The sequence below is a fragment of the Etheostoma cragini genome, chromosome 16 (assembly GCF_013103735.1).
Source record: "Etheostoma cragini isolate CJK2018 chromosome 16, CSU_Ecrag_1.0, whole genome shotgun sequence".
In the NCBI taxonomy this organism is placed as follows: Eukaryota; Metazoa; Chordata; class Actinopteri; order Perciformes; family Percidae; genus Etheostoma; species Etheostoma cragini.
In genome coordinates, this window is record NC_048422.1 from 18,860,817 (window position 1) to 18,884,229 (window position 23,413).

The window sequence follows — 23,413 nt, forward strand, 5'->3', positions numbered from 1 at the left end:
TTGTGTGTGTATATGTGTGTGTGTGTGTGTGTGTGTGTGTGTGTGTGTGTGCCTGCGTGCGTGCGTGCGTGAACAGATCCTTGTTCCGCTATCAATTGCATCATGCCAGAAAGGGCTCCAGTGACTAGAGGTTGGCCTCTAGTCTCCCGCTTCAAACATCAAACAGTTGACCTCTCAGTAACGTGATTGGCAAACTCAGAGACACCAAGCAGGTATATAGTTGATACTCTCAAACAGACTCCATTTACCTTATTATGTTATTTCTACTGAAAAACCTTTAAGTTCAACTTTATTCATAGCATATCTCATACATTATAAAATGCAAAACAATGAGTTCATATAATTCAATGTATATCATTGTAATGTTATTCTTTTGGTCCTGAGCACATACAAATTTACAATGGATGGAAGATTATGTTGTAAAAACAACATAAAATACAAAATAACAAAAACAGGTGTTTCATAATTTAATAATAATGCATTGGCAATGCCAACCATTTGTTTGCACTCAAGCAAACCACTATATGCAAAAATAAAAGAATGTGTAGAAAGTAGGATTTTGTTTGGAACTCAGTGTTATGACAAGATTAATCCTCCAAATTACATGTTGAAATGTCGTTGTCTTTGTGTGGAAAGTTGCATATTTTTGCATGTTTATCATTGATACATCTGGTGTGTTTGTTGACAATGTTATGCCAAAACCACAGGTGACACTGTTGTATTCATCTGCAGGTTGGACACTTTTATTCAAACGAAGAAACTTTGGCCATTAAGGACACCAGGGACCTGACCGTCATCCTTCACAGTCATGGGAAACAGCAGAGTCCACGTACCTCCAGATGGCTTTGTCAAACAACAAATAGTACCTGTCACAAAGACAGACTGAAAGAAAACACTTGAAGAAGAGGAGGGGAAGCAACTGACGTTTTTAAAGAACCACCTCAGCAAGGAATATTCTGTCCTATGAAATCATTCCAAATATGTGACAGGAATTTGGATAAATACAGTGACAGTTATTCAACTCAAGCAGCAGGAGGGAATTCACAAACCCACTTCTTTGATTTCTGCCTGTCCAACTAAGCTGATTAAAAATGAGATCTGAAAGATAAACACCACTTAGCAACATGGAGGTCAAGAGAAATTGGAGCAAGAGAAATTGTGTATTAAATAAATAAATCTGACTCAAAAGAACACTTGGCAACTGAGTGACACAGGGGAAGTAAGCTGGGTTCATCAACAAAGAAGCACTGACATTTAAGAAATGTATGACTGCAGAGTAAACACCATCTCCAGCACTGACTGAACTGTAGTTTAAGTTACCTGAAGATGGAGAGGTTTGCTTGGAAGACGGCACAGCTCCATCTCAACATCTTTAAGAAATAAAAAAACTGACACAAGAAACTGAACAGTTTTATTGTGGGGAGGGGATGCAAAAAGGCAGTAAAAGTCAGTTACATGCTCATTGTATACAAGAATGTACAGTGTACGGCTACAGCACAGGGGGAAATGCATTAGGATCTTAACGGCATCAGCAACCATGTTATAGGTGAGAGGATATCATGATTGATTCCTATGTGTACTCTGGTTTTGTGTTCATCACCATGTTCTTTTCTCTTTGTATAAAGTGTTATATTTAGCAACTCAACAGCCGATTTCTTTAATAATTTGTACAAATATAATGCACACATATTTTTTGAAAAGCCTCAACTTGTTTGCGGCCTCTGTTCTTGTATGTCTTTCTCAAACACTACTCTCACAGCTATCCCATTCCTGCATTTCCTTCATGGATGGCAGAGCACTGTGTCAGCTGCTGTCACACATATGAACATTCAAGTAAAAGCTTCAGTTATGTATTTACTGTATGCTGCTGATGAAAAAAAAAAAACATTTTTAGAAGTAAGGATACAATAGTTAAGTACTTTTACCAAACGTCGTTTTTTTAAAAGCCTTACGACCGTGCAGAGGCGTGCAGCATGCATTTCAAATTAGACTTTAAAGGTCAAGGTACCCTAAAAATGCAGCATTAGAGTCTACAGACACGAGCAGGAAAATGTGATTGATAAGGAAACAAGACTATGAGTCTAGCATAAAAAATAAATTAAAGATTATATCCCTCAGGCACCATGAATGGCATGACAATTTCACGGCAATACATCCAATAGTTGTTGAGATCTTTCAGTCTGGCAGTGGTCCAAACAACACTGCCATCCATATGGTGTAACAAAAATAAATTAAACTAAAGAAACTATGCTTTCTTAATTAGTTCAATATACAAGTGAGTTAACCGAGGTCTCACTTTGATTTACTTTTACCGTTTGATTTACTTTTACCGTTTTTACCGCTTTTAGGAGGTCACTCTCCAATCGACAACAATGAAGATGTCTAAAGGCGAACAGGACAAGGAACAGCAGGGGCTGTTTTTAATTTCTGATTGATTCAAGAACTTTTCAATGTTGTTAAAGAGATGCAAGGCTTTGGGGAGATCCGCTAAACGCCTCTTTTAAATGTAACGTCTAGCTTTAATGAGATCTGCCAAAAGCACTTTACCACAAGAAAGAGACGGAGATGGAGTCAATAAGGTCAATTTAGAAAGAGCAAGAAAGTGAGCCTGTTCAGAATCTCCCTGCAGACACGGGGACAGAAACTCAGAACTAACTCAGCAGATTGCAATTATCTGTTGCACTAAAGGTTGTGGGCATCTTTACATTTAGATGTTCTACAGTATATTTACACCAAATCTCAAAAAATGGGCATACAGTTCAAAAATCTTTTCTATTTTTGATCTTCTGGATATGCAGGAATACAAATACATTCCTGTTTGCTAAACGTGGTTTTCAGTGAAACACTGCTTTGGCATCACAGACTTTGCAGATCTGAAATCAGAACAATGAAATGAGACTGGTTAACTGCAGTCACAATTATTTTATAACTGCTTTAAACGTTCAGCCACAACCAAATAAATAAGATAGACAAGTACGTTCTTGCTTGTTCAATACCAAAAAAAGACTAATCAGGTATAGGGAGAAGTCTGCCAGATACCTAAAGAGTGTATCAGTCATACTTGTACAGAGGAAGACCTGATGGAGGTGTTTGGTCAGAGTGTCCGAAGCGGAAGCAGAGAATAACAGTGTTTCTTGTGTAATGTGTGTGTCCTGTCAGCGGGCAGCCTCTGGGGTGCCTAAGTGTACCATCTGTGACCAGGTCTGCCATGCCATCATACACTGTACCACTGCCACCGATGATGAGGTCACGTTGGAGCACGTGACTTCTGCTTTCACTGCCAGCGAGCAGCAGAGAGGAGCCAACAGGAAGTGGCGTCTTTGTTTGTTTTTCTTGACATAGTTCTGAAATTACTTATAAATTACCACTACTAGGACAGCTTTTGACTGACTAAAGCTATCGTATCCTGCCTGCTAACAGCTTTTGTGCAAAGCACAGCCTGACTAAAAACATCTCTGTACTGAATGTGCGGAAATGAAATTGTTATTGATCTTCTCGTGTAAATCTGTTTTAGACACCGGACAAGTGTAACTCACAAATTGTAAAGGAGTACTTATTTTTTATTGTCAGATGTGATGTATCCTCTAATCTTGTAGTGTGATAATCTGCAGATACCTGGGAAAGGTTCCTCTATGTAATGCAATTTTATGGTAATATGTGTTAGGATTTTACCTAAAGCTTAGGCTATGGTTCTGTTGTAATAAAGCAGTGCAGGGCGCACAGACCGTTTTTTTGCATCTTGTTTTCAATGCCCCGTTCTGATAAAAGTAACATATCGAGTGCTTAAGTCACTGTGGCACTGCAAAGACCAAAGTCTTATTTATTGTATAGATACTGTACATGTATAGCCTATGTGCTTTTTTCTTCCTTCAGTGCTTTTTATTTATTCTACTTTGTTCTATTTCATTGCCTATTATATTGTTTTATTCTATTCAAATTTGAAACGTTTTACCTATTTTATGTATATATATACAGTATATATAGTATGTATGATACATCTGAATGACACACACACACATATATATATATATATATATATATATATATATATATATATATATATATATACACATATATACCATTCATCATTGTTTTTATTCTAGTCTGCCACCGAGCCATGGTATTGACGAGCCAGTGCCAGGAGGTTCCCAAAAGACAGAAGCTCTAAAGCTCAGCCAAATGTTATTAGATCTGCAATGCAGTGTGCAAGACATACAGTATATTTACAGTAAAATGACTGAATATGAGAAGCAATGAGTAGAATTTCCACCAATATTTAATGTTATTGATGAATAGATAAAATACATATTTTTTACAGATTGTTTGTAACAGACATTTCTCACAATGGACACGTTGACGTGTCAAACACAGGTGCAACTAATCGTAATGGCTGCCTTTCATCAAGCTGTGCCAGTTCTTACTGACACACCTCAATGGAACAGAGCCATCCTTAATGTTGTTTGTTACCCTGTGCTTATCCTGCTGCTGTGAGAAAGGTCTGTTGTTAATGCAAATATTTCGCCACAGCTGTTATGTTTTACAAATGAGTTCAACCAATTTGACCACTATATTTATATATTTTTTTCCAGGTGCCTCAAACTGGGGAACAAATTCTGATATAACAGACAGTTAGTTAATTAATTAGACATTTAATTATATGTTTGTATATATGTATACAAATTGCTGGCCTAGTGTTAGTCAAATATCTGGCTTAAAACCTACATACGCAGTGGGTTTTTCAGAATTTAATGAGTCAGGGAACATTCAAAATGAAAGTAAAGCAGGATAAAGGACGTCAGTGTGTACAAATATTCATGATGCTGTCAGAAAGATCAGGAAATCAGAAAAGCATGTGGACTAAGCTTCCTGCAGATCTCGAATGGATTCATGCTTACCATCGCTGCGCACTTGATGACACGTTCCATCAGTTAAACACAATGCATGACAAGGAGCTCCTTATGAATAACTTACTGTTCAACTCAGTGCAGTATTCAGAAGGGTTGCATAAAATAAGACAAAACGGTGTCCCACGCCAGTTACATCACCTCTACTGCTGAAGACATACTGTGTCTGTATCGTGCATTTACTCTATTGTCTTCTTTTTGGTTTGCCAAATTGAAGAGTTTTTACCTGGACATGTGTTGGGGCTTCATGAGAACACACAGAATATGGAAGTAGACAGAATAAAGCTTCTTTCCCAAAGGTGGACATTGACCCCGAATCAAGCGACAGGCGACTATGAACCCGGGTTGCAGAGGTGACTAAGATCCTAGGATCTGTCTAACTGAACTACAGTGTTCCTTGGATGTTACAAGAGAATTTTGTGGAAAGTGCAGCACTTCACAGATCTGGACTGTGTGGGAGAGTGGCCAGATGGCGGAAGACAGCAGCCTGGAGTTTGCAAAAAGACAGTGAAAGATTGACGCAAAAGACTGTGGTCTGATTAAATCTAAAACATTTAAGACTTTTATTATAATGCAAGATGATATTTTTGGTGTATAACAGGCATCATCATCATCATCACCACCGAAGTGAAACGTTATAGTGACAGCATCCGGTTCAGTAATGGGGATAAGTGAACTTGCAGGGAAGTGTTCTGTTCTGACGGTATGCATGTAGACTAATCAATAAAAAAATGTCATTAACAGGGAGATTTTATTAAAAATCCAAAATGTCAATGTCCCGTGGGGTTGGAGGAAGAGTCAAGAGATAATCAAAGTCAGTAGGATTCATCCTGTTGGGACTGTGAAACAACAGACCTTCATGGCAATACAGCCAACAGCTGTTGAGATATTTTAGTCTGGACCAAAGTGGTGGACCACACACTATCCACACACTATCCTGGCTAAAAACATGTGCATGCATGTGGGAGTGTTTAGACAGCTTAAGTTATCAAAAGGATCTTAGAGCTGTATTTATATTTATTGGGGGATTTATATTAATACTATTTCCACAACTGTGATCCTCAACCACATAGAAAATTGATAAAAGATAGCCAGTGCAGGAGATAGGAAGGTGGGTGTTATTATCTTTCACTCATAAAAACGAACGGAGGAAGCAAAAGCACAAGTGAAAACACAAACACAGAAAGACAGTCATTCCTTGCACAGTTTTGTGAACATGTTTTTTTTTTAATAGAAGCTGGTATTTTATTCATTGCACATTTAATATTGTGCTATATCTCACAATCTCAGCTCAGTTCAGTGTCCTTATACCAAGCGTGCATTGAATAATTTATGTTCTATGGTATTTATAAGTTATCCATTCTTTAATGCGCAAACTCTGTCATCCTACTCTACTTTTTAAGAGAGATTATATAACATTTCAGTCAAGACATTTTCGTTGTCTGTCTCGTTTAACACCTTATTTCTGCCCTGTGGCAAAGGTGAGGGTATTTTACAGGAAACTAGTCATCACCTGAAACAGTTACTGGCTGCTGTGGTAACCAGGAGAGAGTGCAGGGCAGCAGAGAGGGCAGAAGACAAAAGGTCTGCTTGTGATATGGAAAGGCATCAATGGAAAGTGAGAGAGAAAGCTGAGAGACAGTGAAGAAATAAAAAGTGAGGTGGTGTGGGAAATTGACAGCCTGGGGCTGCTGGGAGGTAAGTGTGTGGATGGAGAAAACAGCTGAAAAGACTAAGAAGAGGGGGGAGGACACACAGAGGGAACAAGAAGGCAAAAACCTGGAAATTACACACAATGGAGGGAGTATCAGTAAGTTCCACAGCCAGGCTCACATTTCAGAGGAGACTTATCTGCAGATTAAACACAAATCCCTCTTCCCTATAGCAAAGCAACCTTGTTACATTAATGTCATAAGGTTTTCATGAAATTAAAGGTGATCTATTAGATAGCATTTTCACATTCATGCTTATATTTTGTGTTTGCACTAAAACATCTTTACATGCTTTAATGTTCAGAAAACATTTTCTTGTTCTAATACTGACCATAGCTGCTGCACCTGTATTCACCCTCTGTCTGAAACGCTCTGTTGGATCACCTGTCTCATTAAACCCCCTTCCCAAAAATGTCTGCTCTGATTGGTCAACAGTCCGCATCTCGCTCCTGTTGTTGTTGTTGTTTCCGTACAGTTGGTGCCAGGCTTCAACAGGATACACCAATAAAGGCTTATAATCCATATTTGACACGAGTGAACACGTTTCAGCAGCAGTGAAATTAACAACATTATTGGCAGCCAAAGTTTTTTACCTGGCGTTAGCATGTGGCTACTATAGTTAGCAGTGCAAAGCAACAGAATATAGCAGCACTTTAAAATATATAGCAACTAAAAAAAAAAGGCCTGCCTGGCTGGAGCAGATGACCAATCATAGTCATAGCTCGATCAAGCCGAGAGTAGAAAACAACTGTTGAAAACAGAGCGTTGAGAAGAGTGGGAAATCTGAACAATTTAGCTCACAGGGACAAATATGTTTACCTCATTATTTGGAGCGCTGGCCATTTTTTACATGAATATCCAACATAATAACAACACCGATATGACAGAAAATACGGAAACAGATTATTTTTTGTGTTGTAGCCATTGAATGCATTCACATTCTGTAATAACTTTGCTGAGAGTTTTCATTGTTGGTGGTGGGTCAACTATTTTTTACATTTTTACTGTTGTAGATATATTTTATGTGATTACAACTGTTGTACTATATCGTTATTTCTAATCTTTTTATACACCAGTGTCATGGGTGGCCACAGGCGGTTAAAGTTGTTGACATTAACAACCAATTGAAACTACATTCTAGTGTGTTATAAACTATTTATTAAATGTTTATACTATGCCATACACCGAAGTGGTGTCCCCTGTAACTTCATTCACACTGCAGCGCAGCTTTTATCCACATCTACAGCACAAGACTACATCTGGTATTTTTCTAAGAGGACATTTTGGGACGTGAAAGTGATTAATAAATTACAGTACAACTTGTGTCAATTAGATCCTCTCTGAAGCCAAATGAGACAGTGAGGGATTCCACAAAAGCAGGTGAACAGAAGCAGATGTCATGGTTCATGGGTAGAATATCTTATATAAATAGTACCAGGCCACAGCTTGAGAGCTATTTATTTTTTTTGTCCCCTGCAATATTAAAATTAGTGCAACATAAGCTCCGTGTTGTGTAAAAATAGAACCACGTGTTCACCAGCTGGCCTAGGATCAGGACCTAACAGAGACTCTCTCTATTGTTTTCCTCACATAGTGTCTAAATATAGACTAAAACTACGGGAGGTGAGAGGACAGAGGAACTAAAAAAATCCCAGCAATCAAAGCTTTTAAAATATCTTGCAATTTTAGGCCAAGTCTGCAAGCCATTTAGCGAATACAGAGTATAAATATTCTGAGACTGTTAAATGTATAGAGGTACATATGTTTTTACTAACTTAAACCAGGCCTTTAAAATGACAGCTATTGTTTAGACTTGGTTTGAAAGACACACTAAATTGTTGAAAGATTTAAGAAAGATGGCGGCCCATCACTTTTTGTCCTGTGGTCCTGTGATCAGGTCCAGGAATTTAGGACAAGGATACATGACAACCGATGTCAGACTGCGGAGACCCAGGTTCCGTTCAGCCCAAGGTTATTTGTTGTTGGAGATGGGTCAATCCTAAAAGGATTAAATAAGCACATAAGAAGTTGGGTCCTGACTAGTTAAAGGATAGCCAGACGGATTATTTTAGGAGAAAGGCAGAATGAAAGGGTGCTGTCAATTCAAGAGAGGGCTTGTGTGATGCCTTGACTGGCAGCGTTTGTAAAGGTGTCATACAAACAGTTTGCCAAATTGGATGTCTACACTAAATGGGGAAAGTACCTGAGCTTTTTGGAGAGAGACGTGTAGGATGGTGTTATCATTTGTACATATGTGTCTTTGTCTTGTTTGTTTGTTTTTGTTGTTGTAGTATGGTTTTGAATACTGTGGTTACTGTCATTTTTTTTATTTTTTGTTTGGGTGGGTGGTGATGACAAAGGGAGGGGGGTGCAAATTGTGTGTTTTGTCTGGTGTGTTAAAATAGAAATAAAAATTCTCAATCATTAAAAAGACAGCTAGAAGGACAGGTAGAATAGGTACTTTAACAGGCAATAATACACAAAAGATACATAAAAGCGAATCATTGTACAACAATTTGACTCCCAGTAATGTTTGTCCTCTAAATATCTGTTTTGTCCTTGAACCAACCCATGTCACAAGGAAACTTTCACAGTCTATAAAACTGACTTCAGGTCAGTGTGTATTGCCCCCAAGTGGAGAGACTGTGGAAAAACAGAAAGAGAAAACAATGAAGCACAGCCAGTGTAGAAATCAAACCAATTCAGGAGGGAAATAAAGAAAAAGTGACATAGAGGAATGTTTCTTTTTCACATTTGCTCATAAATATATGAAGCAACATGAGTTGACACATCAGTGAGCAGATTTAAGATTTTGGATCAAATTAAGACAATCATTTGGTGCATGAAGAACAATACCCATTTCACTCCCAGAATATTTAAAAATAGGTCCACGAAAGCAATAAAAAAATGAAATAAGAAATCAGCGTGGGGAGGTAGAGGAATGTGCTGCCACTGCTCAAACATTTGTTACAACACTAAATTTCAGATCAAGCAGGTTGTTTGTGGGGTTTAATGTTCTGTCCAAGAGACAAAAAAAGAAATGTGAGGGGGCAGTTTAAACGCGCCTTATGCCACCGCTCATACATTTGTTAGAACGTTGGTGTTATCTGTACAAACACTTTGTTTTCATGTTTCAGCGGTGGAGATACTAATTACCACAGACCCATCAGTGTTTCAAGATATGTTGGCGGAGTTGATATAAAACTGATATTGAAACCATATTTCCATGGTTCTTTTGGCATTTGTTTTTATTCTAACGGGTGGATTTATACAGGCCTATTTTTTGTTAAATTATTTCTAAACTCATATTGTCCGCTGCAGTGGCCATGAGTTCAATCCCAACCCACATCCCTTTGCTGCATGTCATTCCCCCCCCCCCCTTTTCTGTCTTTATCTGTCCTACCTAATAAAGGCCTAAAATGCCCCCCCAAAAATGTGTCTTAAAATTTTAGCAACTTTTACAAACTTTTTTTATCTGACCTAACACTTTTTAAATGCTGATCCTCTGCCGAAAAGTTGCAGTTTCCATTGACAGTAAAAATGCACTTTTAAATATCAGCATTGTATTTCCATTGAAGCGACATAAAAGACACTGTTTTTTATGGGTAAGTGCAACTTTAGTTTTATATTTATAATTAGAAAACGTTGTACACCATGTTAACACATTTTATCTTAAATGGACATATAAAACAATTGATTGAGCATGTTTTTTTCTTTTTTATTGTTAAACTCCACCATAGACCTGCCAGAGACTGCTTGACCATTTTGTTTTCTAAATTGTTGGTTCTAAAATGCTTATGCTGTGTTTTGCGGGATGAGTTACAGTAAGTCTGCACTGTATTAATGACATAAACTAAACCAATCTGTGCTTGTCTCTTTAGAATCCTTAACGTAGATGTACAATGGGTGCCATCTAGTGGTGCTGGCTCAACAGTAGACACTGTTAAACGTACAGTGAAGAACTTGCTCAGTTTAACTTGTTTAGAAATAAGATCTGTGGTGATGTGATTTGATGTCCATTATCCTATAAGGTACTACAGGCTTTATTGATGCAGTTAAAGCGACCACAGGTACAGCTATCTCAGAAGAGAGACAAATAAGTTACTGTAGAAAATGTTCAAATTCTTCTTTCTTAATAAAACCATTTTGAGTCAGTATGCCTCTGTAGATGTAGGCCTACGTACAGTAAAAAGTGATTTTCAAGCCTCACACAATACATTTCCTGAATTTAAATTTGAGCAGAATCCCTGCACCGCTTTCATTTGTAAGCATGAACAATCTCAAAGCCGGCTCGTCTGCTGGTGGTGCTGAACACAAATGAGGTCAACAAGGCGATAATATAAACTATTACAATTCATCTCACAGTATGTGAGTTTCATCAGATCTTTTCTCATGTAAAAGCCATATCTGCAGTCACTTCTAACACACAGTCATCCAACAAACAAAATTTTGTAAAGAATTCTATATATTTCCTTTACAATAGTTGATGTAGCGCAAAATGGAAATGAAATGAAATGCACTTCTCCCGAAGGATTGACGTGTTCCTCTCTACAAATGTGATTGTGACATGTTCTTTAATTTGTTTTTCAGAGATACACATATATTTATATATATCTCACAAAGATATTATCATCTTATTTTATGAGTCCCACTTGCTGCCTTACATTAAGCTTAAGATTGCAATAACAATCTTTTTCCAATGGATGTCAGTCATGTCTTAAATATTAGTGGACTTAGTGTCCCAATATGGGACAGCTTGGCACCTCTGTTTGAACGGAAGTGTGCAATATATACATTATAAGGTCTTAACCTTTTACAGCGCACATAGTCTGAGAAGCCCAAATTAAATACATCTCTTCAGTTATGAGGTATGTGGCGAGAGGTGGCCACCAGCTTTAAACCTTCATCTCCAAAAAAGGTTTCCACAGAAGTGCTTGCTGCTCATCTAAACAGTGCAGGATAGAGAAAAAGCTTTTGAGAAATAGGTTGAGGTCTTCATTTTTTATCTAGGCTATGCCCGTTCCCAACGGGTGTTTGGGGATAGCCTGAGGTTAGACCTGAAAAAGTGAATCAAAAATGGAATGGGTCGTTTAAATAGGGCAGATATTTCTTTAACATAGGCTTGAAGTGTTTTTCTCCGGCAGTGTTCAGCAGGCTCATTGGGGAATAATGTGCAGTGAGAGAAATGCAGGACGCTCACTTTACAAGACGACAAGCTTGTCCATTTCTCACCTAAATTTGACTATCTTAGTCTCCAAAAACATACTCAAATGTTTTGGTCTCTGGAAAATAAGACATTTGTGGAAAATCAATGGAAAATCCAACTAGGTAGTAGATCAGTCTCAAGTGCCACATTTGCTCAACCGGAAACACTCTAGAAAAAACAAAACACACCACTCTATTTCAAAGCATAACACTTAACCATATGTTGTACATAAACACATTTTTATTCAGCCTGATATAGGTTACATGTGGAAAAAATCCTAAGAGAACTACTTCCCTTTGTGGAGCTAATGATATGACAAGTTTTAAATCAGCTTCAGATCCTCACATGACAGCTGCCACCATTAGCTGCCGTGGGCTGTGAGGCATTAAGCATAATCACATGCTACGACTGACCTGAGGCTTATTTTTCTCCTTTCTTAAAAAAAAAAATACAAAAAGAAAACATATCCTCTCAGCAGTTATGTATGTTTTCTCACTAAATGATATGGAATGTTGTCTTGGAAATGCAGGTAAAACAAAAAAAACAGTTCTCTGCAACAGCAGAAAAGAAGAAACTGAATGAATAAAAGAAAAGAGATTCCCAGGATCCTATTCCCAGGCTGCTACTGTGTGTGAAGCATTAAGAAAACACAACCTCGGTCCAAAGTGTGTTCAACAATGAAAATAACTGAAACCTGATGATCCAATACAGTCTCATAATCCTCAAATGTGGATATAAACAAAGCACAACCTTAATGCTCAATAGTACAGATTAAAATTACACCGCTTGCGGATCAGCTTTGGAATCATATATTAGGACTGACAGTCATAGACACAAAGCAAAGACTGATGAGGGGAAAGAGGGGACGGTCTTAACATTTAACTAGTGTTAGTCTTTTTTTTTTTACTTGTAAATTTCACAAAGTGCAAATTTTCGTTTATAATACATCATAACCAATTTTAGAAATCGTTCTTTTTGTATTATATAACAATGAAAAATGGTTAATTCCAAATACCCAAAACATAGCCTTAACCAACCCCCCTCCCCACCAGCTATTCAGCAGAACATAAAAAAAAAGGAATCACTAAATACATGCTGCAATGACGTCAACCAATTTGTTTGAAACTTGACCAAAGCCTCCTTTTTAGGCTCCTTGAATCTCTTACAGTACACTGTTACTGTCAGCGTGCACTTATAGTTAAAATATATATATTAATCTATCATTAAATAGTATGCCTCTTGCACAGTCTTGCATGCATTGGAGAGCATTTTGGGCAAGCTGTACAAGGAGAGGCGTGCGGACGGACTTGCTCAGGCTGTAGGCTCCGGGACAGGTCCAGGCACTCTTTCACCACCTGTAAACGTTGGTTTTTTTGCCCTTTACTCCTAGCAACCACGTCAGTCCAAAATATGGTTCTCCAGTGTGTTTTTGTCAAAATTTGTGTGTGTGTGTATTTCTGTGTGTGCGTGAATGCGTCGTCCTGAACCCAGTTTCACAGAAGAACTGTAAATCACTGAAGTTTTGTTCCAAGTTTTCGTTGTCTGTTCCTAGAAGAAAAAGAAAAAGAAAAGTCAAAAAACACAAAGCAAAAGGTATCAAAGAAAGTAAAAAGCCCAGTCACACCAGCATTTAAAAGACAGAAATACAGTTAAATTCAATGGCATCGCAGTGTACAGTGGATTCGCTAGCAAGTAAATCCACATATATTTGGCGTAAAGTGCAAGGTAATGGAGAAAGCTATTGTGTTGCTCCATGCACTTTTTTTCTTCAAATCCTCTGTTGAAGAACCAAGCAGTTTGTATGTCGAAAGAGGCATGGTTTTCAGACGTGATACGAATCTTTTAATAAACTGTGAGAATCTCGTTAGCAAATGAACTAACAAGCTTGCTAACTGACCATAGTCAGACTAGCTACCTCTAGTCCCCCTCTAAGACTCTCGAGGTGGGAGTAAATGACACAGTACAGAAAAAAACAAAAAGAAGCTTGTGACTGAGTAGTGCTGAATTGTTAGCTTGTAAGCTACATTACTTCACCAACTAGCCCCGCGAGAACTCATTATTTCACCAAGCCAATAGCACCGCCTATGTCTCCGGGACAAGTAGGCAATTCAGTGTGCCACTTTCTGGCGTGACCGGGCCTTAACGGTGACAGAAGTGGTGGGGTGGCAACTTACCTTGCCTCTGATCTGGTTACTGTGTACTCAAACCATAAGATGTTGGGGATCAGGCTTGTGTCTCTCACCAGGAAGTACTCTGATATTGGCCTATGAATTGTGAAAACATTAAAAGAGTAGGCATTAAAGACTAGTTTAATCCAATCATCCAGGCTGAGATGAATCGTCTTCCTCTCAGACACAAGGTGGAGGCAAAGTAATTAGAGCACTACTTACCACGCTGCTATTTTGGGGAATAATGGTGTCAGCACCTCTTGTGTGAAAAAGAACCACATTATGCCAATGGTACTACCAGCCACACCGCCATAGAAAACCTGACTCCAGGTGTGATACAACAGGTAGACCCTGAGAATGAGAGAGAAAAAACAATGTTCAAGATAAGATAAATTGTGCCTGAGTTTGAAACTAAACCAAGTCTAGAAGCATGCACTTCAGATAGTACACAAGAAATGGCTACTTTGGGCTTTTTCTGTAACAGTGAGAACAGACTGGTAGGCCAAAAAATATTCTCCATGTTTTTGTCGCCCTGTCCTAAGCACACAATACTAGACATGGTCAGCAATGCCATGATTTAATGGACTTGACTTTTTTTTTTTTTTTTAACTGAAACGATCAGTCATTTAACAAATTATTAGGTTGGCAGAAGATTTCAAGTAAAATTTTGATAATTCATTAATGAATAAATTAATTGCAGCGTTACCTGCTGTATGAGACCGATAAGGCCATGCCCAACAGGATGATGGACAGTATGTGTCTCCACAGCAGGTCCACACATCGAGCATTGTTCGTTTGATGCATTCTGAAAAGAAAGAGCAGCATGCGTTCACACCATGACATGTACCTCGTGGAAAGGTGGAGTGAAAGCATCTAATAAGTGATAATCAAAAATGTTATAATAAAATAAAAATAAAATTGAAATCAGTGATTCAATGCATGTATGCATGACACAACATTGCAGGAAATATAACAGTTAAACTATTTATTTTACTTTGGCTATTTTAAACATCCAACTTCCATGAAAATGCTTGATTAAAGAACTGTATTTTTTATTAGTTTGTTCACATTCAACTTAGTTAGCTGCTGCATTTTCCCAGTTACACGTTATCCCTCTTAACCCGCTCCAAAACACCAAAAAGAAACAAGCTCACCTTAAATAAAGGAACAGAAAGAAGTAAACAACAAAGAACCACACAAGCTGGGAATGACTGGACGGCATCCCATACTCTGTGTGCAGAGTTGTGTGAGCTCCTGCAGAAAGACAATATAAATATGTACACATTTAAAATATGGAGTACATCTTCATATAAACATAGAATCAATATTCTGTTAATAAAGTGTAAAACTTAAGAGGGCACTGATTACTTAATTATATTTTAATATCTTACCAGGGTTGGGGAATATCACAATCCATAATCAAAATAAGACTTTTTTTTACAGACTCATGGTCCAATAAAGTGACAGCCCAATACACAAAACACTTAACACATAAATAATCCCAGAGGCATGACAAAAATGAATATAAAATATAGAGAATATGTGCATGTTTATTTTTATTTGAATACCACTTCGATTTCTTCTCTCTAACATGGAACTAATGTCTCTATTGTGTCTGTAAGTCGTGTCTGTCTGTCTGTCTGTCTGTCTGTCTGTCTGTCTGTCTCACTCACACACACACACACACACACACACACACACACACACAGTTGAAAAAGAGAACATATCATTGAAACTTTATTAATTAATATCAGAAGCTTTAATGGCTATTGGGACGTTCTTGCAATGTTGCCCAACCCCACCTACTACAGTCTCTGTAAAGTCAACTTATTTCTTAAATCACCTGCACATGGGCGCGGTTCTCTGACAATGTGCTTCAGCACCCAGTTCACCCCTTCATTCAGGATGAGCCCACCAAAGAAGGAAATCTGGGGGGGAAATCCCAGGTAATGTGAGCAAATACAAACATTTAGCTTGCCTGACAACAGCAGCATAACAAATCGAGTTTAAAATAGATGTTCTTTCTGAAACTATTGCATGTGCAGAACTCACCGTGTGCAGCTCTCGTTTAAACACTATGAGAGTAACAAAACCCACGAGGATTGCTATGGGTAGGAGACTGATGTAGGCCAACGCTTGTCCCGTCAGATCACCTAAAAACGTAGAGACACAGCTATGTTAACGTTAAACATAACCCCCAGTAAAGTCAGTCCTGGTGGGATTAACACTTTAAAGTACTCAATGAACCCGGATGGTTGAAATATTTAACTGAGAGTACAAGTAGAAAGCTGCAGTGGCGGAGTAGCCAAGCAATCATCTAACTATTATAACTTTACCCTATTATTTTATTTTGTTAAGTCGGTCAGCTCGGTGCATGTGGTTTATGCTAGCTAAGCTAGTTATACTATTCATAATGAGGCCAAGCGCTAGCTACTAAGTTAGCCGTAGTCGTGGCTACAATGTTATAAGGTGAAATAGCTTGTATTTCAACCACAGTCTTATTAATTTAGCTGTTCAGGTTGCTTACATTTTGTCGAATAATTCCTACAGGACGCGGCATATTCGCGTAATCCTGAGAGAAAATACCAAATCTGATATAAAGACAGCTAACGGGCTAACTAGCCTTCATTGTGGACATTAGTGCCAACTGCGCATGCGGCGCTGTCTCACAATTTTGCAGTCCGGGTTATATTCCCCGCTGTGCACGTAGTTTTACATGGTCTCACTATTTGGCAGTATCACCAACGGCCGCGTCCATTCAGTATCTCGCAAACACACGCAGTCTTCGAAAATAACAAAGCTGCTGATGGTTAACATCTTTAGTAATTAGAGAAAAACGTTGAGTTTACGTACCCTCCGGGAACTCTACGTGTGTCAAAGATATGGACCGCCATTGAGGTGGTGCCGAGCACTGCTCTTCCAACGCCATCTTACCCGGACACAACCGGGCAGTCCCAGTAAAACGCCCCAGACACTTGTCAAACCAATGGTGAACGGAGCTCTGTGTTCAGGCGGGCTCCGGCAGCGGAGGAGCCGTCCAATCCCAGCCGAACACTAAAAATAAGATATTTTGCCCATAGTGAAGAATTATTGAATGAACAAAAACACCGAAGGTCAACACTCCACATTAAAGCTGCGAATTGTACCCATTGAAAAAATAAAATAAATACAAATATGTATATTTACTGATTACTTAATAAATGTACATTATATCAAATATCATACATCTATCTATAATACTCATAATACTTAAAAAAATATATAAATAATTATTAATGCTATAGATCAGCTATGAGCCAACAGTTGGGCACCAACTAACAATTATTTTCATTATTGCTATAAAAAAATCTAGATTAAATTTAAGACTAAACTTAAATTAATTGTTTAGTCTATAAAAAAAAGTGAAAAAAAATAGTGGAACATGTCCTTTTATAAGGTGCAAAGGGAGGTCTTCAAAATGCCTGTTCTGACTAACCAACCAACCAACCAGCTCTCTAAAACACCTTCAACAAAAACTGAACAATATAACCCGTATGAAGGTAGGAACTATTGCAGCCTGGTTGTATTAAACTGCATTAGGTTTACTTTGGTGTACTAAAACTGGCAACTGAGTTAACTTGCAAATCAAATAATACTAATCATACCTTACACTGCCTATGTTTGGTGTCTTTTCATGCAAGTAAAGAAACTCTAAAATAAATATTATGCAACTGTCAATATATCAAAACAAGCAAATAGCCTATAGAAGAAGAGGATTAGATGAGCTTAATGACCTATTTTTGAGTTGGTCTATTATCACTGGATTAAAAAAGAGCTGAAATAAAGAGTATACACTACTCACTCCTAAACACAGCAGACAAACATACAGGCTTTTTCCATCTCACATGTAGTCAGCAACAAATGATAGTGCACACAGACTGGCAAAACAGGACACACAACAAAGATATTGAGCTTTCATGTTTCAATGCCTCCAAACCTAATGACTCTGTTATTATTATAATAATAATGATCATAATTTAATTTGCAATGCACTTTGTATTTACGCATATCCCAAAGTGCTGCATGATAAAACAGGTGAGTGCTAAAAATCAAAACACATGGAGAGCATGAAAAGAAAAAATCTGGTGTATGCATATTTCCCAAAAAATAAGATAAAGATGTATCAATTGTTTAAAGGAGATAAAGGGGATAAAATTCTGAGATATAGAGTACTGCAGCTATGTCTAGGAACAATGAATGTTCAAAAACAATTCCAAAAGTGGCAAAGCAGTGATGTTTAAAATGCTGTGTAGTGACTGGCAACAGAAAACAGAAGTGTCCACATTTCTCCTCTTAGTTTGAAGACAGATTTTACATGACTTTATGATATGTACTTTTACTATTGCTAGACATATTCATGATTTTGGATCTTTACAGTATAGGAAAGTATGATATTTCTATCAGTTAATTCTGTATAATACACTGCAGTGTTTGGCCACCTTGTGGACAATTGCATATTACTGACTTTGAAAATGTATAGCAACAAGTTAGCCATCGACTTTTTTTAAATTATTTATACTTTGCGCTTTAATTTAGCCAGTGCATCTTTGTCATTTTGAAAAGTATACCTTTCTACCACACTAACAATCTTGTGTTTCAGGAAATTTGGATTCTTGTTCATGAAATACAATGAGCCGTCATCAGTTGGGAAAAGGCATAACAAACATATTGTTTAATAAAAAAAAAAAAACATTTAATATGGATAAATTAAAATCAACTTACAGTTTGTGCTGGCATTGTAATTTAACAATATAAAAGACAAAAGGCATGAATAGGACACTTGTAATGTACAGCAGGGACTTTCAAAAGAAAAAAGAAAAACAAATCTTTATACATTTTGGCCATTGGAAAATCCTCATCAAAAAAAATCTATTGCGTATATGCTAAATTGGAGATCACATGCCTGAATTTGATCTTATTTAGCTTGTTTCTAAATTTGATTTTCAAAACTAGCAGCAACTAGGGCTGAGCCTGGATCTAAATGTCGCAGGAATAAACTGAGAATCTAAACTGTTAACACGCAGAGGGATTAATCTCTGATCATCTACTCCCAGGACACAGAACAAGCAGACCATTATGTGAACACAAGAATAAATATTAGCATTTTTTTCATAATTGCATTTACCTGCATAATACATACTGTTGCAAATATACTTGATAGTCTACAATAGCAGGACTCAAACATGGAAGAATATATTGGACCACAAGCAGTCAAAAGTTAAAATTTCTAAGATGGAAACTAAAAAAAACTAAAGCTTTGGAAAGTAACCAGAATAAACAGTTTCCATAAAATAGTTTTCTGGGAAAGATAGTTTCTTTACTATACAGCATTTACGCTACATGTTGTCAATAAAATGTCAGTTCTGATGCAATAAGAAATTCAATATGTTTGTACAGTTAAACTCTAAAACAGATGATTTAAAAGGGGTTGTTGTATCTTTCTGGTTTTCTGATAAAGTGCAAAATGCTTAAAAACACAAAGTGCATGGTTGCAGAACAAAGAACTAAATCTTTTTTCTGTAAAAGCTCCATTTACATTTGGAAGTAAATGGTAGACGGCAACAGAAAACACCCTACAGTGCTGGAGAACACAATGGTATTGTATTGCAACATGTGACTTTTCTGAGCTTTGATTTTCAGTGACGTGTTGCAACAAGAGCAGGATTTGGATAAAGACCACAAAACACTCTTAAACGATTAGGAATCACAAAGAACTGCTAATTTGCATGACAACACTATTGAAAGATATATGAAACCGAAAAATGATTGGACAGAAATGCATTCCTTTTTCTCGTGCAACCAGGCAACCATTAGCATACAAACTGATCTACTGGCACCATTAATAATAAATAATCTTTTAAATCGAATTTCATTAAGATCATTTAGTTGTTGATAGTTTCAAACAGTTAAACTACCGTCTACATAACACATCTGCTTTTAAAATTGTGGAGTTGTTTGGATCAGCAGAAAAAAACTCAATCTAATAATAATAATAATAATAATAATAATAATAATAACTTGGCATCGTAGTGCCCCTTCAGTGTCTCTATGCTCCAACAAATTCACAGTATTGGGAAAACAACGAGAAAATGAGGGGTTATCATCATCAGTGCACTTATGTAAGTTACAGCCTGGCTGTACAATGCGCGGTTTTTCAACACAGGTCTTCATGAAACAAAACAACTATATGTATCCTTACTAAGATTAGTAGATGGCACTGTTTGACTTAGAGGTGATGGAAAATATCCACGTGTGTTTCTACTCCATTAGAACACGGAGAATGTGTTCTCGACAAACTCTCTGAAAGTGTTAGATGACTGTGTGCACTTTGTGAACCCACCGGTCTGTCTTAAGTGACACCTGTGTCACCCATGGTCCCATTGGGTGAAAACAGCAGATTTGTTACTCATTCATTATCCATTTCATACTTATTTTATCCAGTAACCTTTAAGATAAGAAGAACATCCATATCCAAGTAGTACTATTGTTCTAAATTTTACATTGAAAACACTGATTTATATATCTTGTGATTGGGTACTTTTTCCTTAAAAAAACATTCACAATTTTTTATTCGGGAATTAAAGCTTAAGTTGTACAATTTAGGCCCATACATCTGGATGTAATTCATGTTGCTCAACCAATTAACAAACGATAATAAGTATTTGAAGGGAAAAAACATTGAGTTTGTCAGTCACAATGCAACAGATATCTTAAAATTGGGTTACTGTTTACCCCCTGAGAGCACTTATGTGTTAAACTGTTTTAGACTTGCTTTCTGGCTCTACTCGTCTGTGTGATGGTATTCAGATAGATGCTGTCGCACCTGGTATTGTGTTGTCAGTTGGAAGTTTCTTTTAGTGCCTCTATAGCACTTACAACTGGTAATATTCATGTCATCCTTTGTCCGATCAGATCTTAGTGATCACTGTGAATTAGAGAACTATTTGCGTCACAGCTGGATGCCCACTATGTCCACTTTGACTAAGAACACATCTGTGGTCAAGATATAGATTTTGGGATTATTCAACTTCTATTTGAGTAACATGTTAACACCCTTCACTAATTCGACACAAAGTTTTCTTGCATGTCTCTTGGATATGTGACATCTTAGCATGCTTAATTCAAGCAAATGGGAATAAATACTTCTTCAGATTTAAGAGGATACAATAACAATCAATGAGGAGACAAATCCATTACATCCTTTAAGTCTTAGCTTGCCAAGCCAGTCAAAAATGATCACGGATTTAACAAATATCCTTCCCCCTTTAATATAAAAGATACAAACGATTTTGGCGACAGACTCTCGCACCATTTCTTTTCACACAATATTGAAGACTATGATATCCCAGAAGTGAGATGAATGGAAGATCACAATGCAACCACTGGTTCTCTGAAGAGACTCGATCGAATTAATAAAGTAAAAGGCCCAGTCTTCATGTGTTGGGAGCCATTCATTTAGGTGTGTTTTTAGAAAGTATCCATGTCGCCAAACAAGCCAAAGACAAGTCCTCACATGTCTGAGGTTACATGACTACAGTAGGCATTCGTGACACGCAACATAGCAGCTGATAACAAACAAGAGATGGAATCTTGTTATCCAACTGGTCTCCCTCAGTACCATAGATACTGTAAATCTGGTGAAAATGTATCCTCTCACAGTAAGTTGTGTTTGATGGACACAAATCAGTGACGGATGCTGGTTCTCAGTGTGTCGCAGGAGCATGATTCTATCCAGTCTTAATGTAGTTACAGAATGAGTGTAGAGCTGCGAGTGCCTGCCATTTCTTACTGGTCAGCCCAGTGCAATTGGCCTGTACAAGCCCAGTGAAGCCCTTAGTGAGTCTAGTTGTCTTAGACTGGCCCGGAAGAGCCTTCTGTGTTTCTTGGCGGGGCACCATTAAGCTCCAGGTTATTGATTCCCAGATACCCCAATAAAATCTCACTCCGGCGGTGCGAAAGGCTCAGGATGTCCTCAGCCAAGCACTGAGCAGAGGTGAAGCGCACCTTGTCATGATCAAACATATCTTTCAGGTACTGCACGATTTGTTGCTGCAGGAGAAAGGAGAGAAATGAAAGTGTTACATATGTAACAATCTGATTCCAACTTTAAAGAGGCATTCCACCGATTTTACACATCAATGCTAGGTTTACTTGTCATGGCTGATCCTACTGATACTACTTAACAGGAGACATGGAGTCTAATAGTGCTTTCCATTTACCTCGGAACTTAAAAGCTGAAGCTGGAAATGACGTCAAACCCGAGTGGAATGCATTCAAGTCGGATTTTTATTGTTTTCATTAGCTCTAGCCAGGTTAGCCATTGTAAGCAATACCAGTTTATAACAACGCATTACGCGGTCTTTGTACATACAAACAGCGTAACAACATTGTCCACAGACAGAATATGGACAGCGCTTTGTGTATGACACAAATACCACAGTGCTTTTGTTGCTACAGCTTTCACAACTGTTGATGCACAGAGCAGCCATGTTGGATTCTTAGCTCGGGGTACTCGGTTGTTGCCCAAGTTCCGAGCTCGGAAAGCCAAAGGCCAGGGGGCGTTTCCAGCTTTGACCTCGGAAAATCCTAGTTCCGATTACAAATGGAACACACCATAACAAAATATGCTAGTGCAGTATTGCATTATGGGAAATGTAGGAACCAGCATTTTTTCAGTTTGACCCATACAAGTGTGCAGTCCTCCTCGTGACGTGTAAACTAAAACTTAATGTGTAAAGTCGGTGGAGTACCCTTCTTAAATTACACCACATCCCGCAATGTCTAAAATTGTGTTCAAATTACAGCTTCTTAGTCTTGTATGCTCTTACCTTGAAAATAGTGCAAACTTCACTTAGGTGCTGTCTGGGGCCCAAAAACCCAAAAGCTAAAACTGGGCTGACATGTTCGGATATGGCATAGAAGTGGGAGATAAAACCATCAGGAACCTATGGAGAGGATTAAGAGGACCTCAGCTGTCAAAATGTAAAAGAAACAAGGATAAAATAAGAAGAATCTCAAATTATAAATTAACTCAAACTTACCATAAGAAGACGCCTTTTTGCTTTTAGGACAGACCAGCAAGCAGTTGCCAGAGCCTAACAGAAAGACACAACTGTTATTAGAGTCAATTGTAACTAACCTATCGGTGGCATAATAATCAAGGCATTTGTGTGTGTGTGTGTGTGTATGTGTTAGTGTGTGTGTGTGTGTGTGTGTGTGTATTTACCGTCTCTTTAAAGCTGTCAGAGAGCCAACGGTTCCTCAACACAGCTACAACAGAAGAGGGAGGGTTCTCCAGGTCTTCAAATGCATCCATCAGGATGAAGTCCAACACAATGTCAAAAAAGTTCATACACACCACCTGCAGAAATCAGGACATGAGAA

General features: G+C 37.9%; 2 protein-coding genes and 1 long non-coding RNA gene across 7 annotated transcripts in view; 1 reads left to right on the forward strand and 2 right to left on the reverse strand.

The window, feature by feature from the left end:
- On the reverse strand, positions 1 to 17,046 carry dolpp1 (dolichyldiphosphatase 1). 3 transcript variants are annotated; one of them, XM_034897272.1, is made up of 9 exons: positions 16,844 to 17,046; positions 16,043 to 16,143; positions 15,834 to 15,918; positions 15,145 to 15,244; positions 14,697 to 14,795; positions 14,213 to 14,341; positions 13,997 to 14,086; positions 13,299 to 13,370; positions 1 to 71 (listed from the first exon to the last, which is right to left on the reverse strand). In XM_034897272.1, exons 1-8 carry the CDS (start codon positions 16,917 to 16,919, stop codon positions 13,334 to 13,336), a joined length of 717 nt encoding a protein of 238 aa, XP_034753163.1. In that variant the 5' UTR covers positions 16,920 to 17,046; the 3' UTR covers positions 1 to 71; positions 13,299 to 13,333. The 3 variants fall into 3 exon arrangements, with proteins under 3 accessions (XP_034753163.1, XP_034753164.1, XP_034753161.1); XM_034897273.1 differs by having other exon boundaries at positions 48 to 67; XM_034897270.1 differs by lacking the exon at positions 1 to 71 and having other exon boundaries at positions 12,252 to 13,370; positions 16,844 to 17,038.
- LOC117959888 overlaps positions 10,974 to 23,413 on the forward strand; it is a 24,046-nt gene continuing 11,606 nt past the window's right edge. Inside the window, exons 1-2 of the long non-coding RNA XR_004660020.1 lie at positions 10,974 to 10,988; positions 13,978 to 13,979. This is a non-coding gene — a long non-coding RNA (uncharacterized LOC117959888). The remainder of the gene's footprint in view (positions 10,989 to 13,977; positions 13,980 to 23,413) is intronic.
- The window catches only part of miga2 (mitoguardin 2), a 17,604-nt gene continuing 6,235 nt past the window's right edge, over positions 12,045 to 23,413 (reverse strand). For 2 of the 3 annotated variants that reach the window (XM_034897241.1, XM_034897240.1), the window contains exons 13-16: positions 23,256 to 23,390; positions 23,071 to 23,124; positions 22,858 to 22,974; positions 19,140 to 22,078 (exon numbers count right to left, since the gene is read on the reverse strand). In XM_034897241.1, the coding sequence (XP_034753132.1) occupies positions 21,881 to 22,078; positions 22,858 to 22,974; positions 23,071 to 23,124; positions 23,256 to 23,390 (504 nt within the window). In that variant the 3' untranslated portion in view covers positions 19,140 to 21,880. Of the gene's footprint in view, positions 13,259 to 19,139; positions 22,079 to 22,857; positions 22,975 to 23,070; positions 23,125 to 23,191; positions 23,391 to 23,413 lie in introns of those variants that run through there. The other variant, XM_034897242.1, reaches the window with a different exon arrangement.

Bases quoted from the DNA above. Each gene is read 5' to 3' on its own strand.
- dolpp1 (XM_034897272.1), bottom strand. From the start codon at position 16,919: ATGGCGTTGGAAGAGCAGTGCTCGGCACCACCTCAATGGCGGTCCATA. The intron at 16,144-16,843 runs GTACGTAAACTC...CTACGTTTTTAG, and splicing joins ACACGTAGAGTTCCCGGAGG to GTGATCTGACGGGACAAGCG. The intron at 14,342-14,696 runs GTAACGCTGCAA...TCTCATTCTCAG, and splicing joins TTATCGGTCTCATACAGCAG to GGTCTACCTGTTGTATCACA.